Raw genomic sequence first — 15,228 nt, forward strand, 5'->3', positions numbered from 1 at the left:
ACATGTTATTTTATTTCAGAATTTAGAAAATTACAGTCTTTGGCAATAAATTAAAACGGGAGTTTTAGTTTTGTCCATTTTGATGCTGACAAATTGACAAAAGCTAATATCAAACTTTAATAGGGTTGGTAAATATTTTTTTTAAATATATATAAATATATATATGTATATATTAAAAAACACATAGACCTGACGTCCATATTCTTAGACATCACATTTATGGTAATATTAACGCAAAAAAAGTCCGAGAAGATGACCTAAAATAGGATGCCTATGGTGTGTGGTCCTTAAATATGAATTATAAATGTATCATTAAATAATAACATTTTTTTAGTTTTACATATTTAGGAATGAATACTATTTAAAATACAATGTTAACATATTTTGATATTTTCATTTACCTGTCACTGACATAGATAAATGTCCAATTAATATGAACTAAGAGGGCTAATCTTTCAGTGCAATTGACGGCGCAGGGCGTCTAATTTGTTTTGAGTGGTCCCAGGCCCAATGGATTAGACGTCCTGCACTGATAATTGTGGTCAAATAAGTGCCTAAATAGGTTTAAGTGTATTCTAAGACTTTCTATTAGACATCATACTCAGTTCTGACTTCCAGGTGGCATGGAGGTTTGGCAAACGATTTGTCCATGTGTGAGCTAAATACACGGACACTTGCCTGTCCACGTGCTGGAAATGGACTCACGTTTAACTCGAAATGTCACACCAAAGTTGTACTTCTAAGAACGTTGTGAATGCGAACACCTTGCCAAGTCTCCCTTCCAAAACCGATGGGGCGACGTCTAGCGGACACAATTATATCGACCGCCCATTGTAACCAAGTGAACAACCTTCAAACTACAGTTATGTTAAAAAAAAATATTACAACCTGTGCGATTATGTTCACTTAACGCGACAAAAAAGTTTTTTCCTATTAGTTTCGTTTGGTGTATTCATATAAAATATATATTTTTTAATATTTGCTGTCATCTAAAATGAGTGAATGATATAGTATTCAATGTCATATTGCATAATCACGTGATACTCAAATCTTTTTAGGGCAAGTGGATATTTTTACTTATTCAAAAAGATCATCCCATAAAGACTCATTGAGGTCATTACACTTTGGGTCATGTCAGAGACGATATTACAATTTGGCATACAAGTGTGGCCTGATGCCCACAAAATTGAGATACACGAGGTCTAAATATAATATTAGTATGAATTAATAAAAGGTCATTTGAAAGGGAAATTAAAACAAATATCATTTGTGCATGAGACTTGACCTAATATAAGAAATCTTAGTTAATTCATGTGCTTGAAATATTAAATGTGACATAAATTGTTTTAGTTTGAACTAACTTTTCAAGCATATTCAGAGATATTAATATTGGCAACAAATGTATCAAATAATTGTAATGTTTTATTTAGGAATTATTATTTGTAATATTATACATCAAATTGTTATAGCTGGGAATGGTCGCTTGTCATTGGTAAGGTCAAATTACCCCCATACTTATCAAAAAATTGACATTTTGCTGTATAATCGAAGAAAACCAAACATGACAAACCTCAGAGGGGCAAAGATTTGAACCCAGAATTTCTTGAATGTGGTGCTTTGATGACAGTATTGTCAATTTTCCCCTCGTGATCCACGTACTAAAAAGTAAGCAGCATTTTGATTTGGAGTCAGTCATTTCACATGCTGTCAATAATTGCCGTAATAAAATCACAAGACACTGTTAGAAATGGAGAGGGACATCTAGAATTCTTGTGGTATCCGCTTGAGAATCAACTATTTTCAGTGGGCGGAGTATGTAATTTTGGAGGGGGGAAAAAAACAAGTAAAAAAAATCAATTTCACTCAAATTCCGATTTTTTTACAGTACAAGGTGTCAAATTTATTCAACACATGTTTAGAATCACAAGTTTCTTAGTGTGCTTGCATAATCGTACATTGGTTTGGATGATACAATAATTAGAGTTGGCAAAAAAGTGTATGTATGTTCAAAAAAAAATCTTAGGATTGGTGTCAATAAAGCTGTTACACAGTTTTTTTGGCAAAGGAATGAAACAAAAACTAATCTTTGCTCCTGGCAGGCTTAAGTAAACGAGAAGTTATGGTTCTTACATTAAGTCTCTTAATATTGCTTTGCTACAAGGCACATTTATCTATTGCAAATGCTTTGTCCCAAAATGTTTAACATTATAAACTTGGCTCGGACATCCCATAAAAACAGAAAGCAAACTGTACAATTCTTCCTCCTCACTTCAAATAAAATCAACATCAAACAAACACAAGATGTTCAAAATTATACAACAGATAATGATAATAAATCAAAAAGGTTCTTTGGCATATATAAGCGAAGCAGCAGCAGTCTAAGCATATTGCACCCGCCTCAAGAGTGAAGTCTGCAAAAACAGCCGTTTTAACCCTATTGGAAATCCTCAAAAACTGAGCATTAAATTCCGGCCTTATTGCAAGCAACTGTACTTTAGATTTGACACATAAAGGTGACATAATAGAAAGCTGCTGTTATGAATATATTGAGTATATTTTACCTGACATGCTAATTTAAGGGCATTAGGATGGAGTAAAGAAAGGTATATTGTTGTTACGCCCACTTTCTACACTGTTTATCCATTTAAATTGTTGCAGGGAGTTAATAACAGGTGATTTCAGGTTATAAAAAAAACCTAACTGTACAATCATGACTGGTCGCCAATCACTTACAGGGCAGGCAGGGGGAAAAAAAACAACATTTTACCATCAAGGAGTGAATAAGAGCAGCCACAAGTCAGGCAACTAAACCACTACATTAACCACCAATTGTATAGTACATATGACACTCTTTTTTATTTGTACGGTCATGGACTCAGTTATCAGACTGTCTGAAAACATGATAATTTAACAAAGAATAAAATAAAGCACCAAATAAAAATGAAAATTGGCCAATTGTCTTAATAATAAATTCTGGTGAGATGCATGTTGACCACTTAGTACAATTTACAAACAGAATAACTCACTCTGTTGACAGCTAGAACAAATAAAATCTGACCTGAACAATGCCAACTCAACTCAAACCAATCTAAAAATGATATATTTGCATCCATTTCATCTGCAGTTAGCTTCCTAATATCAAACCCAACACATTTTAAACATTTGAAAAATGTAAGCTCACCTTAAGACAACATTGGCGGTTTGCCTGACACTAACTAGTTTCATAGACCAGTCAGGTTGTACAAAGTCAAGATGAGGCCCACCAAATAAAGCTTTGGAAAGATAGAGAAGACCCCACATCTTCACGAAGAACACATTAGTAAAGGGAACGGTGAATAAGGTAAGTAAAAGCTGTCTGATGTTGCCCTCATCCTCATGCTCCTTCCCCACACCTCACTGATACTTTTACAGATTCTATTTGGTTTACGTGCTTACAGTTAATGCAGTTTGTCCCTCATCTTCAGCTCTACTGAGTTGAATGATAGTGAGTTCAGTAGTATGTCTGCCTCTCAAATTTTAACATGTCTGTCTTTGGAGTTGTTCAACATACCTAAACCATTTGCCCACATGCACTCAGACTCTTTAAACAACTATAACGATAGAATTTAAAGAAATAAAAGCAGGAAAAATATAAAAGATAAACCACACGGATTTCTCCACAATGAACGAACCCCTTTCACCTCTCACTGTTTGCTTGGTCGTGTTCCCAAATAGATTATACAAATAAACACAAATGTTCCTTAGAAAAACACACTGACAAATGTTATTCCATGGCCTCACATAAAACAATTACAATATTCAAAAAGTATTACTCCCAAAAATATACCATATGAACATAAATAAAACAATTAGTATTGCTGGATCTTTTATCCTGTAATTGGAAGCGCATAACAAAACGACATGATGACAAACTGGCACCTGATTGGCTAATGATGAGTATGTAGTAGGGTTTGTGGTCAAGTGATTGGAAGTGTAGAACATGTGTTATGTGTTTGTTTGTGTGTATTTGTGTGATATCCAAGAGGCTGGATCAGAAATCATCTGGAGTTTAGTCTTGGAGCCGTCTGGTGAAAACGTAGAAGAGAACATGGTCACATCAAGTGGAAATAAATGTGACAACACCATTTTTTTTCCTATGATGATTTTGCCTAACATGGTGTATTTCATCTCATATTTAGTGCCGGTTGACTGAGGGAACTGTCTATAAATTAAACATGAATTTGAACTCCAAATATCCATAATATCTCTATATAACAGCTTGTTTCTTATATGTGGCATTGTGGTGACTATAGACAAAGTACAAATCATATCTGTAAATTCTTTAACCTCCAATGATCTGGCATCCACATGTGTGGACATCACATGTTTGGTTGTCAAAGACTACAATGTTAAATTTTGGACTACAAGGGCCTTGCGTCTACTTACAACGTGGACATGATTTTTCTCAGAAACTACATGATGTAAAAATATATCCTTTGTTTTTACGCTCATCAGGTCCCACCCAATTAGCACAAATAGAGAAAGTAAAAATGCATGCCTTACAAGACTTTGGGTCTTAAGAGGTTAAAAAAATAGATCAATTAACCACTTACTACAGATAGATGTCCATTTTTGGCTTTAGCCACCAATAGCTCTGATCCAGGAGTGAAGTCGATGAATCCTTCTTTACCTTGTCCCACTGTATATTTAATACTGGAGGAAAAAAGGATGTTTAGATACATGGATTGGCAAAAAGGGGGTACATCATAAATATCACGTCAATATTAAGGCCATGACATTAATGCTGAAAAGTTGGTGCACTATTCTGAAAAGAATTTTTTTGTCATCCTAGGTTCCATCCAGAGAAGAAATGTAGCTCTTGAAATTTATTGGCTTTCTACGAAGAAAACTTGCCAGGGCTAGCAGTAGAAAAACCCACCAATGTGTTGCTTTTCTCATCTCATCTCATTTTCTGAACCGCTTCATACTCACCAGGGCCCCGGGGGATGCCGGAGCCAATCCCAGCTGCCCCAAATCGGTGGCCAGCCGATTCCACGGACAACCATGCACACTCACACCCATACCTTGGGGAAATTTAGAGTGTCCAATCAGCCTACTATTCATGTTTTTGGAATGTAGGAGGAAACCGGAGTACCCAGAGGAAACCGGAGTACCCAGAGGAAACCCACACAGGCGCGGGGAGAACATGCAAACTCCACACAGATGGACATGACCTGTATTTGAACCCAGGACCGCTGAGTTGTGAAGCCGACGTGCTAACCACTCGCTCCATCACGCCGTGTTGCTTTTCATTAAAAAACAAAATAGCCCTAAACAACTGCTGGATAGTTGCTTTTTGCTTCTTTAATTTTATAACACACAAGTACTTTTTTTTTCTCTTTAAATCTCAAAAACATATCTGCATTTGGATTCCTCTGGAGCTAAATATGTAATGTAATGTAAATAGCTCTCTATCTAACTTACTTATGCAAGAATACATACAGACAGTGATGTAATATTGACTCTCAAAGCTGGTTCCCTAAGATCTTACCTGCCCTGATTGATGTTGATGTTGTTTACTTTGTCAGCGCATATGGCGATCTTGGTCAAGGTTTCAATCACGTGGTCACTTTGTAGAACCACATCTCCCTGTGGAATTTAGGCCAATATGAAGAAAGTATTGTGTTGCGAAGAACACATTCCGTCCAAGACTTGTACACAGTACCTTCTGTTTGTTGTCTTCACTGGGCACGTGCAGAACAAACAGACCATCACTGAGAGAGCTCACAGAGATACCTGCAAAAGAAGTCTGATTATATCAAAGGCGGTGCTAACAGAAAATATGAACGCCTATTTTCCAGACTATAATTCCCTCTTATTTTTCATATTTTTATTACATTTTTTCACCTCATACTCAAGAGCAATTTTATTTAATGTTGAAAGATAATTTTACATGTTCCAAACTGTTATATTACAGTGTTTGACTAACCACCAGTCGCAAAAGGGCACTCTTGGTTGGGAAATATGAAACACTAAGAAGTAGTGTTAGAGAAGATATTTGTTTTTTATCTGATATATTAATTATTCATTCACCAGCACTTGCAGTTTCAGCAGGGATGCCCAGCCACTTGGTGCAGCTATTTTAGGGGGTTATTAATCCAAGCAGTTAAATAACAATTATAATTTATTTGGAGCTGTTTAATTAATTTTTTAATTTATTACAAAGTTCCATATGGTTGACCACTCTAAATTGCTCCTAGGTATGAGTGTGAGCGTGAATGGTTGTTTGTCTCCTTGCACGCTGCGATTGGCTGGCCACCAATTCAGGGTGTCCCCCGCCTCATGGCTGAGTCAGCAGGTCTATGAATGTAACCGAGCCAACCAAAGCCAGAAGTTAATGTAGAATAGGTGTAGTCAATTGTTTTGAACTGCTATTTTGTTGTCAAAATAATACTAGTTACTAAGCTCACTTGCCTAAGACAAAGGACAGATACCAATTTTCTATTAAAATGAGATAGATGTATTTTTTCTTCATCTCAATGCATTTTTTTTGACAATATAGCAATTTGCAAAACTCCACAGAGACTTAATGTCTGAAAAATATGGTACTCGGTACTCTGGTACTAACCTTTCAAAACATCATAGTTAATGCGTTGCTTGAGCTTGGCATCCTCGACAATAATGGCACAGTTTGCTGTGAGAAGCAGCTGACGTGGGCGAGCTTTGTAGCCTTTTCGGTCGTACTTTGTGACTGGCACTGCATACTACAGTAGAAATAGGAGGTTTTTTATGTATAAGGAATTGTGTACACCCTGTAGTCCAAAATGAAGTGGACTCCACAAACCTTCAACTTCTCAGGTCCAAGTGTCTGCAGGACTTTGGGATTTATATTTTCACCATCTGAACAGAGTTAAAAAGTTACTAAAGTGATATTCTGTGCAATACATTAATATGCCAACATCAGTTTGAAGGCACTTACCTAGTCTTGTGCTGACAAACAACTTTGGCACACTCTGTGGATAGTTGTCCTTCTTTTCTTTGAATATTTCGCTTGCGATCATCTTTTGCTCCATCTAGTCACACAGGATACAACAACAAATTTGATGATCATATACAATGATTAACTCAAATGACGACAATCTGACAGCTAACTCCTCAAGCATTACCTGGTGTTTCCATTCAGAGCTGATCTTTTTGCAGTAGATCCACACCATGTTCTGCATGCACATCTTGCGCAAATGTTCTGATGCCTAATAAGAAAGACAGTTGGTGTGGTCACGTCAAGTTTTCTTCCCTAAAATGCACGTTTTTCTTTGTCTGGTTTTTATACTATCACCAAGTAGAAGCCTGTAATATATATTTTGGGTGACCTAATTATTTGTTATCCTCAAAGCAGTTCCTAATAATCTGTATGCCTATGTTTGTCTTTGAGCAAAGGACACTTCTTTCACTACCAAGTAATTCCAAGTGAGTCTTACGCTAAACTATCTGTGGGTAAGCAATTCATACCTCTGTAAGAGCTGCTGGTGGTGTCGGCCAGCTTTTGTCCAGAACGTTCTTTGGCAGGTTTCTGCGCAGGTTCATGAGGAAGGAATAGCGCACGTAATCCAGGAAATACTCATTCTCTGGACAACGCTCCTTGTGGCGGTAGATAAAGCCTTTGATAAACCTAGGTGTGAAAATAAGAAATCTCAGTCCACTGATTTAAACATGGAATTTGATGTCTGGTACACACATTGACAAATCAATTTTCCCCACTATTTAACCCCCCTCAATAAAGTTATTTATTTGACTTTCTTGACCACCTACCTGCGAATGGTGTCAGCAGCCTCGCGTCTGCGTCGTGCTCTCCTTCTGGCTAAGATCCCCCTCCACCAGGCCTGAATAGCAATAGCTGATAGAGACACAAGAAATGTTTTCAAAGTAGTTAAATGAGAAGTTACGAATAATTCAGAAGAAGACAAAAGCAGTGTAGTATGATTAAACCAGTTCTCACCTGAAGTTCGTAGTTTTTGGTACTTGGACTTTTGGCTGTAGCCCCTCCACCCTGCTTGCAATTTGGTGGCTGTGTTTGGAAAGTGGGCAAAAAGACGGATTCATTTCAAGATGCACTATATCTATTTCACTCTTTATGCAAAGATTTGGATTGGCTGCAAAAAATGTGATCAACTCTGTGATGCATAGTTGACCACTTTTTACAATTATGCTTTCATTTTTAAACAATTGTTGTATGCTACTTTAAAATTGCGTGCAAAACTTTGGGGGGCAATCTTACTCACATTTAGAGTGGTAAACTGTAAAAGTGTTCCAAATATTGGGACTGTTTGATATATTGTAATTATTGTCAGTGGGTTCTCACCAATACTATGTTTCCTGGTCTCTAGGGCTTCCTCGGTAGAAAATAAGGTCTTTGGGAATCGGATGAAAATCTTTGATCTGCAAAAAAAGGAATCTAAATTATACTCAAGATTTTGACATTTATGACCTGATGATGCCTTCCATTCACTTATCTGACGTTGTATGTATGTTAGTGTGTTTTAATGACCTGCCCAGTTTGTAGTCTTCAGGTTTATATCCCAGGTATTTGACCAAGGTCGCGACTCCATCAGACTGTTTTCCCTGCCAATTTGGCCAAGTATCTGGACACAGGGACTTGTACCTAAATAGAATATTACAATAGATTTGTACAGTTGACTCATCAAGGAAGCAATGGATTAAAAATATCAAACCATTAAGTGTGTACATACCACAACAATAAAATAATTATGTAAATACATTTCTTAATAATGAAGGCTGCATAAAATTACATCGAGCTTGAAGTATATTTGTAATAAATTTGAATACATATATTACAAAATAGTCACATGAGTAGTGTATAAAGTGAGTGAAGAGTAAGCATGATGGATGGGAAAAAGTATGGTTTGTTAAATGATTGAAGGCTAGAGCATGTGTGGGTGTAATTTCAAAGAATGAATTAGGAGCAATTTTTCAGGATTTCTTTTCTAATTTACAACAGGGAGCATCCAATGTGTAATGTAATGTAATTCTCATTATGCTAAAAGACAATTAGATTATTCTGCCCATTTGTTCAATTTAGTACATGATTGCATCCATTCTGGCTATTGGCTCAAAACGTATATGTATTGTGTACAGGCTTGGCAAAGGAGTAACATTGGAGAATGAACAATGAAACAAAAACTAAAATCTATTGCTCACCTCTGCAGGAAGACCTCGTAGTGCCGCCTGTAAGCAAAGCCGGCACGTCTCACCCTCAGATTCTCCATTAATCCAAGATACTTGACCTGGTGACGTATCAGAACATCGTCAAAGCGACCTGGCAACGAGAGGAGGGCGAAAGTAAGGTCAGGTTGGGTTCATCATAGTCTGAGAAAAATGTAAAGTCAGTTGAAAAGAATGAACAAGCAGAAATCAGCAGTAGGGGTGACAAAGAGAAACAGTGTGACATGACAAAAGGACAACTCTATGGGACAAACAAAGGCCAGTGTTATAATGACGACAGGGAGAGTATAAACAGTGGCTAGTAATGTGAAGGTAGTGTATGGGTTGGAACTACCATAAACACTGGCTTAACATGACATCTATGACAAAAATACAAATAGCTAGATTAATTTTTGCAAGAGTAACATCCAAATACAACATGTTGTGGGCAGACCTTACGGTTTCTCCGAATGCCCAGTTATTGGGCTGAAAAGCTTTTGTAGGCCCTACTTGGCTAGTTATACAGTACTACAAAAGAAATCAACTGTATTTTGTGATTAAAAGGACAAATGCGACCTCTCATGTCAGTATGTGAACAAACTCAGCTATGGGATTGGATAACTTTATTGCTCTGACAATTGTGGTGTTGTATAAAGAGATATTTCTCGATGAAATAAAACGTGGATGAGTATTTTCTTTTTATTTTCCTACTAGGTGCACATTTGTTTATTATCAGTTATGGGATTAAATTGGTTGACTGCACAATGTGGAGTAAAAGTTGAAGAGGTCACAGAGCACAACATGCTTATTCAGCCTCTGAGTCACATGGTTTTACCCCTTGGCCATGTTTGCACATTTTTATTAAGTGAACTTATTTTATTTTAAAATGTGACAGTCAATTTATTGTTTTAGGATTCACTAAGTTCAGTGAAAACTATTTGAGTTACAAACAGTGTGTTAGAACTACTATTTTCTAAAAACATAATGGGCCACCCCTCAAAATCTTATATAAAAAAATACAAAAATCTGACTACATACTTGCTTGCTTGGAGTCATTGGGCTTGATGCAGCGGACATATGATGGCTCCTTAGACATGAGGATCTCCATGAGTTTCGCCAGACTGGCCTTGAACTGGGTCGCCGCCTGAAAAAAGCAGCCAAAAGCAAGACAGAAAAAGGAGGAAGATGGTAAATCTGCCAAGTCTAATCTAAATCTAGTGCAAAATCTGCTCGAGAGATGACAGCGGGAATAAAAGTTGGATGGGTCTACAATGAGAGTGATGTTGACGTCAAAAAGACGGAGAAGACACAAGCTGTGACAGAGAGAGAGTGAGCATTGGCTCTTGTGGAAGAGAAGGCTCTTCCCTCGCCAGCCAATGAGATGACGCTGTTCATTTCAGTGTGGGTGTATGTGAAGGCCATTCTTCAGTGTGTAGGCAGTAAAAGACAGACCCCATAAGGAAACCCACTCAACATTGAGAGGGAGCACATTTATGCATGCTTTACTGTCTGTGGTGGGAAAGTATGTTGGGATGGATCAGAGTGACAGCTGTTACCGTGTCAGGACGTTTCTTGTCACTCAGCTCGTCCCTTTCAAAACACTGGTTTAGGATCTTGTTCTCCGACATGCACATAACCTTTCAAGAAAAATTGGGAAGGACATTAATTACCAAAGGAGACACAAACCTGCTAATTCAATATTTATGTTTTTACTCTATCAACCAGCCTTACCTCTTTTAAGTTCCTGAAGAGCAAGTCATTGTTCTTGTCCAGAAAGCCTAAAGAGAGGATTTATTTAGAGTTCAGTTGATTTCAAGCACAAACCTTTGGTTGATTTACCTGTTTGATATTATTTTTTTTATAATATCCCCACAAAGACACACAGAAAAAGGTAATCAGGCAGTTTATGTTAATCCTGAAATTCCAAACAGGGCCAAATATCCCTCATTATATGTAAGTACGTAGTGCAATTACCATTGACATTGTAGTTGACCTCTCCAGCATAATGCAGCAGACGGAATTCTTCGCGACCCATTATCTTCCGTGTCTTTCCATCAGCAAGCTTGTGACTGCAAGAAGCCATACACACACATTTAATATTCATTTTCAATTAACCATAAATAAGCTGTAACAATACGCACAAGGGTTAATGTATTTTAGTTATAAAAATATGATTTTGCTTGATAAAAGAGTTTCATCAACAATTGTGTATTTAGTATTTGTATTCACTTTATGTTCAGGATATCTATGATGATATTGAGTTAAATGTTAACAATATAATGTTATTTAATTGAAATTATTTTCAATTTTAAAAAAAACATCATAGTATTCTTCAGGTTTTGGGTCAAAATTGATGAGACCAATCAAATTTGTCTATTGTTACAGCCGACAATGAGAATGTAGAAATTGAACTGACGTGACAAAGTGGGCATGGCCTCCCACAGTGTCCTCCAACTTCTCCAGGAAAGTCATGTCACTAGCATCTCCAGGACGCAGACACTCTTCATCCTGTAGTAGGAACGAAAGGAGGATATCAAGTGATTTGTATTACTAAAAGTCCCCACCCATCCATTTCCTCTTACTTCAACAGGGAAGCCGAGACTTCCCTTTCCCCAGCCAATTCATCCCCAAAGACCCCCATTTCAGTCAAAGTGTTATCAGAAGTACCAGTCATTTTCCTCTTACAAGATTAAAATAATTCACAATTTTTACATTATGAAGCTTGAGCTCTTTCTCTTGGGTTCTGCATGTGCCAAATGCACAAGTCCATGTCAAGTATAATTTTAATTGATTGCAGCTAAAGAAAAAGAAAATACAATTATTTTTCCAAATGGATTCTCATTGTATTAAATGTAATGTTCTTGTCGACTTTGCAGTCACACTGCAAAGGGCTCTTATTTAAGGACAGTCTTTCTGGACACCAACTTTGTTCCTTAGGAATATAAGAAAGTGGCTACCTTTACATGCAGTCAGAAACCTTTTTCCTAATCGGAATATTGACTAACCAGTTAGACCGCTAACACTGCTTATATCGAGTTTTTTTTTTAAACCCTAACACTATCCATGGTCCTGAATTTCTCTCACCAGAATGGATATGATGCCCTTGAACTTCTCTTCCACCAGGTCACAGATGATTTTGTTATTGAAGTACTGCACTGGCTCCCACTAGAAAGAGAAGCAATGCATTGAATTCTGAAACTCACAGTCAAGTTCTGCAAACCAGTTAGCTGAGTATCTGAATTATTAAGTATGCGTCTAATAGGGAACTCACGGTAATGCCCTCAGCTTCGTATTCCTCCTGCTCCGACTTAAGGGTGAGCTCAATGAAGAGCTGTTGTAGCTTTTCATTACAGTAGTTGATACAGAACTGCTCAAAGCTGTAAGATAAAAAGTGACACCAACACAAAGAGACCCATGAAGTGTTTTATTATCATTCAATTAAAACATGTAAACCAATTCAAATGTCGAATTAAGCTTATTCAGGTTAAGATTCATCCTAAAAAAAGTACTGGTACATCACACTAGTTTTACCATACCATGGGGAGAAACGTTTACAAAATACTACAATACTACTAATAATCAAGGGCCACGTACACCCTGTGATAACTTACTGCACTTCATCATTTGTAAGATGATTTTTGCAAAACTCTTTTTAGACCAAAATAGTTCTAGCATATTATTTCTTTACCTGTTGTGTTGGAAGACCTCAAAGCCATAGATGTCCAGCAGCCCAATAACCGAGTAGTGCTTATATGAGTCATCCTGTAAGACAGAATAAGGCTCTTTAACAAATCCAAACTTGAACTATAAATATGAACCACAAAAACTTGGCATTCTGAAAGAGATGTGTAGACATTAAACAGTAAGTCTGGTTGAGATAAATGTATCTAAAGTATGTAAGACGTTACTGCTCTGCTTCCATAAAATAGTTCAATAGTTAGTCTTAACATGCTAAATAATGTCCACAAGGTGGCGTTTTGGTGTAAAAAAAGGCTAAATTCACTACAGTCAAGTTACAGTGATTTAAAAGTGCAAAATTAGTGTTTCTACTCGTAGTTGCTGGTATACCGTGTAAGCCAGAGAAGTGTTGATCTTGTTGACAAGCCATGTGAAAGTGCGTCCATAAACAGCCTTTGACAAAGCATCGCGAGCAGAGGAGGCCTGTTCTAGGTTTAGTGGGCTGATCAGCTGATGAAAAATGACATAAAAGACTTTAAAACATAGTGACAGCGTTCACATTTCAAATTCAAAAACTTGTCACACATCTACATTGTGGTGAATGTGCATCTAATCCTACCTCCTCTCCCTTGGCGATTATCTTTTTGTTTGTGAGTGCCTCCGTCAGCACGGCCACATTTACACCTAACAACTGGAGAGACATAACATCATTAGGGGCCACAACAAAAGCCACACAAGTGACAACCATAAATAAAGCATCATAATAATGGTCACATTTTTTAAATGCTCATGAAACTTGTTTGCTATAACACCTTACCCTTGCTAAGTACTTGATCTGTGTGTCAGAAGTGATGCAGGCTATGCCATCCTCACCACCATACTGAACATTCCCCAGGTGAAGTACACTGGCAATTATATTTAACAACTCCTGCAAAGGAAAAACAAAGTACAATAAGCATTGCGGGCAAATATAGGGAATGAAAATGAAGGGTGTAAAGGGAAGGATATAAACTTAAGAGTGATGTGAGTATTATAATGAAAAACTTGGGAGTACATTTTTTTATAAAGCACTGTATCTTCACAAAGATTGAGTATACTAGTAGTTACAGTACATAATCATTTAAAGGATGTGAATTTGATTTGTATTCCGTCATACAAAGGTGGAGTGCAATCACCACTAGATTGATATGTAAATATGATTAGGCTCCAGCAGCAAAAGGCAAAGTTTTATCTTCCTTTCCACCTCCCTTCCTCTGAATATTTTTTTCAGTGAGCCTTGAGTATGGAGGCAAGCCCATACTCATAAACCTGTCAGAAACCGCTCAGCAAACCCAAGTTCTCAACACTGATAAAAATAATAGCTACACACAATTTCTGTGGCTGATTCAGATATATTAATCTCTTGACAAAAGCTCATCTGAATGACATTAACACACCTCACAATTGTTGGAGAAAAACAAAGCTCTGATAGCTCCATCTTACCTCAATTTCATCCTCATTAAATCCAATCACAGTTAAGGCCTTCTTCACCACCTTCCAATCACTGCGGTCATTGATGGAGCTCACTTTGGGACAGTTACCCTAATAGAAAACACACAAATATATTTGTAAAACCCCAATATGCAGATCTGTGCAACCTTTTTTTTTGCTTGTTAAGTCCAATGTTCTCAAAAACATGCACAAATCTATTGGGGTGGAAATGTGTGAACATGTAAACACTAATGTATACAAAAACATGATGTCAGGCTTGCATTCTTGCCTGTAGACTCAGTAACCCCCAAAGGAAATAGGCTAATAAAAAGCCCATTAAGTTGAACTCCCACAGGGATTCCTTCTCTCTCTCACACAAACAATCTTATAGAAAACTCTCACACTACTCTTTAGAGCTAAAACAAAAACAAACAAAAAAACTACTAAATCTTCCAAATTTAACATTACTCCAACTTTCCTGATCACAACCTTATAAACAGCATATAAAATTAAGGGTGTCAATCTGATGTAGACAAATAATAGATAACTTAGAACCTAACCTCTCTTTGTTCCAGACCAAATCTAAAAAGTTAGTGCAGACATTTTGGAATGCTGTGAATCCTAACCAGCAAACTATGCTGCGGACCAGAGGGTCCCAGACCATGCCAGAGAGGAATGCAGCATTCTTACTTTGACCAGGTACTGGTACTGCTGCGTGTTTCTCTCTAAGCCGAGGCGTCTGAGCAGGTCTTCTTCCCCTCCTTCGATCAGCTGATAGAAAATGTGAAAGTTCCTCTCGCCATGGTTTTGGTGAACCACACGTGACTTTTCCAACAGGTAATTGATGATGTGACCTCCTACCGGGGCACCCTGTCGACGGGA

General features: G+C 37.3%; 1 protein-coding gene across 1 annotated transcript in view; it reads right to left on the reverse strand.

Annotated features, from left to right (window-relative positions):
• Positions 1-1,661: 1,661 nt before the first annotated feature.
• The window catches only part of LOC144200219 (unconventional myosin-Ic-like), a 35,784-nt gene continuing 22,217 nt past the window's right edge, over positions 1,662-15,228 (reverse strand). The window contains exons 7-33 of the mRNA XM_077722215.1: positions 15,037-15,216; positions 14,359-14,457; positions 13,694-13,804; positions 13,496-13,567; positions 13,267-13,386; positions 12,887-12,960; positions 12,470-12,575; positions 12,283-12,363; positions 11,615-11,706; positions 11,173-11,267; positions 10,930-10,976; positions 10,755-10,835; positions 10,237-10,342; positions 9,196-9,313; positions 8,525-8,638; positions 8,339-8,415; positions 7,976-8,044; positions 7,789-7,873; positions 7,489-7,648; positions 7,146-7,229; positions 6,959-7,052; positions 6,824-6,879; positions 6,608-6,743; positions 5,705-5,775; positions 5,531-5,628; positions 4,593-4,692; positions 1,662-4,064 (exon numbers count right to left, since the gene is read on the reverse strand). Coding sequence (XP_077578341.1) covers positions 4,038-4,064; positions 4,593-4,692; positions 5,531-5,628; positions 5,705-5,775; positions 6,608-6,743; positions 6,824-6,879; positions 6,959-7,052; positions 7,146-7,229; positions 7,489-7,648; positions 7,789-7,873; positions 7,976-8,044; positions 8,339-8,415; positions 8,525-8,638; positions 9,196-9,313; positions 10,237-10,342; positions 10,755-10,835; positions 10,930-10,976; positions 11,173-11,267; positions 11,615-11,706; positions 12,283-12,363; positions 12,470-12,575; positions 12,887-12,960; positions 13,267-13,386; positions 13,496-13,567; positions 13,694-13,804; positions 14,359-14,457; positions 15,037-15,216 — 2,553 coding nt within the window. The 3' untranslated portion in view covers positions 1,662-4,037. The remainder of the gene's footprint in view (positions 4,065-4,592; positions 4,693-5,530; positions 5,629-5,704; positions 5,776-6,607; positions 6,744-6,823; positions 6,880-6,958; positions 7,053-7,145; positions 7,230-7,488; positions 7,649-7,788; positions 7,874-7,975; positions 8,045-8,338; positions 8,416-8,524; positions 8,639-9,195; positions 9,314-10,236; positions 10,343-10,754; positions 10,836-10,929; positions 10,977-11,172; positions 11,268-11,614; positions 11,707-12,282; positions 12,364-12,469; positions 12,576-12,886; positions 12,961-13,266; positions 13,387-13,495; positions 13,568-13,693; positions 13,805-14,358; positions 14,458-15,036; positions 15,217-15,228) is intronic.

The sequence above is a fragment of the Stigmatopora nigra genome, chromosome 8 (assembly GCF_051989575.1).
Source record: "Stigmatopora nigra isolate UIUO_SnigA chromosome 8, RoL_Snig_1.1, whole genome shotgun sequence".
Taxonomy (NCBI): domain Eukaryota; kingdom Metazoa; phylum Chordata; class Actinopteri; order Syngnathiformes; family Syngnathidae; genus Stigmatopora; species Stigmatopora nigra.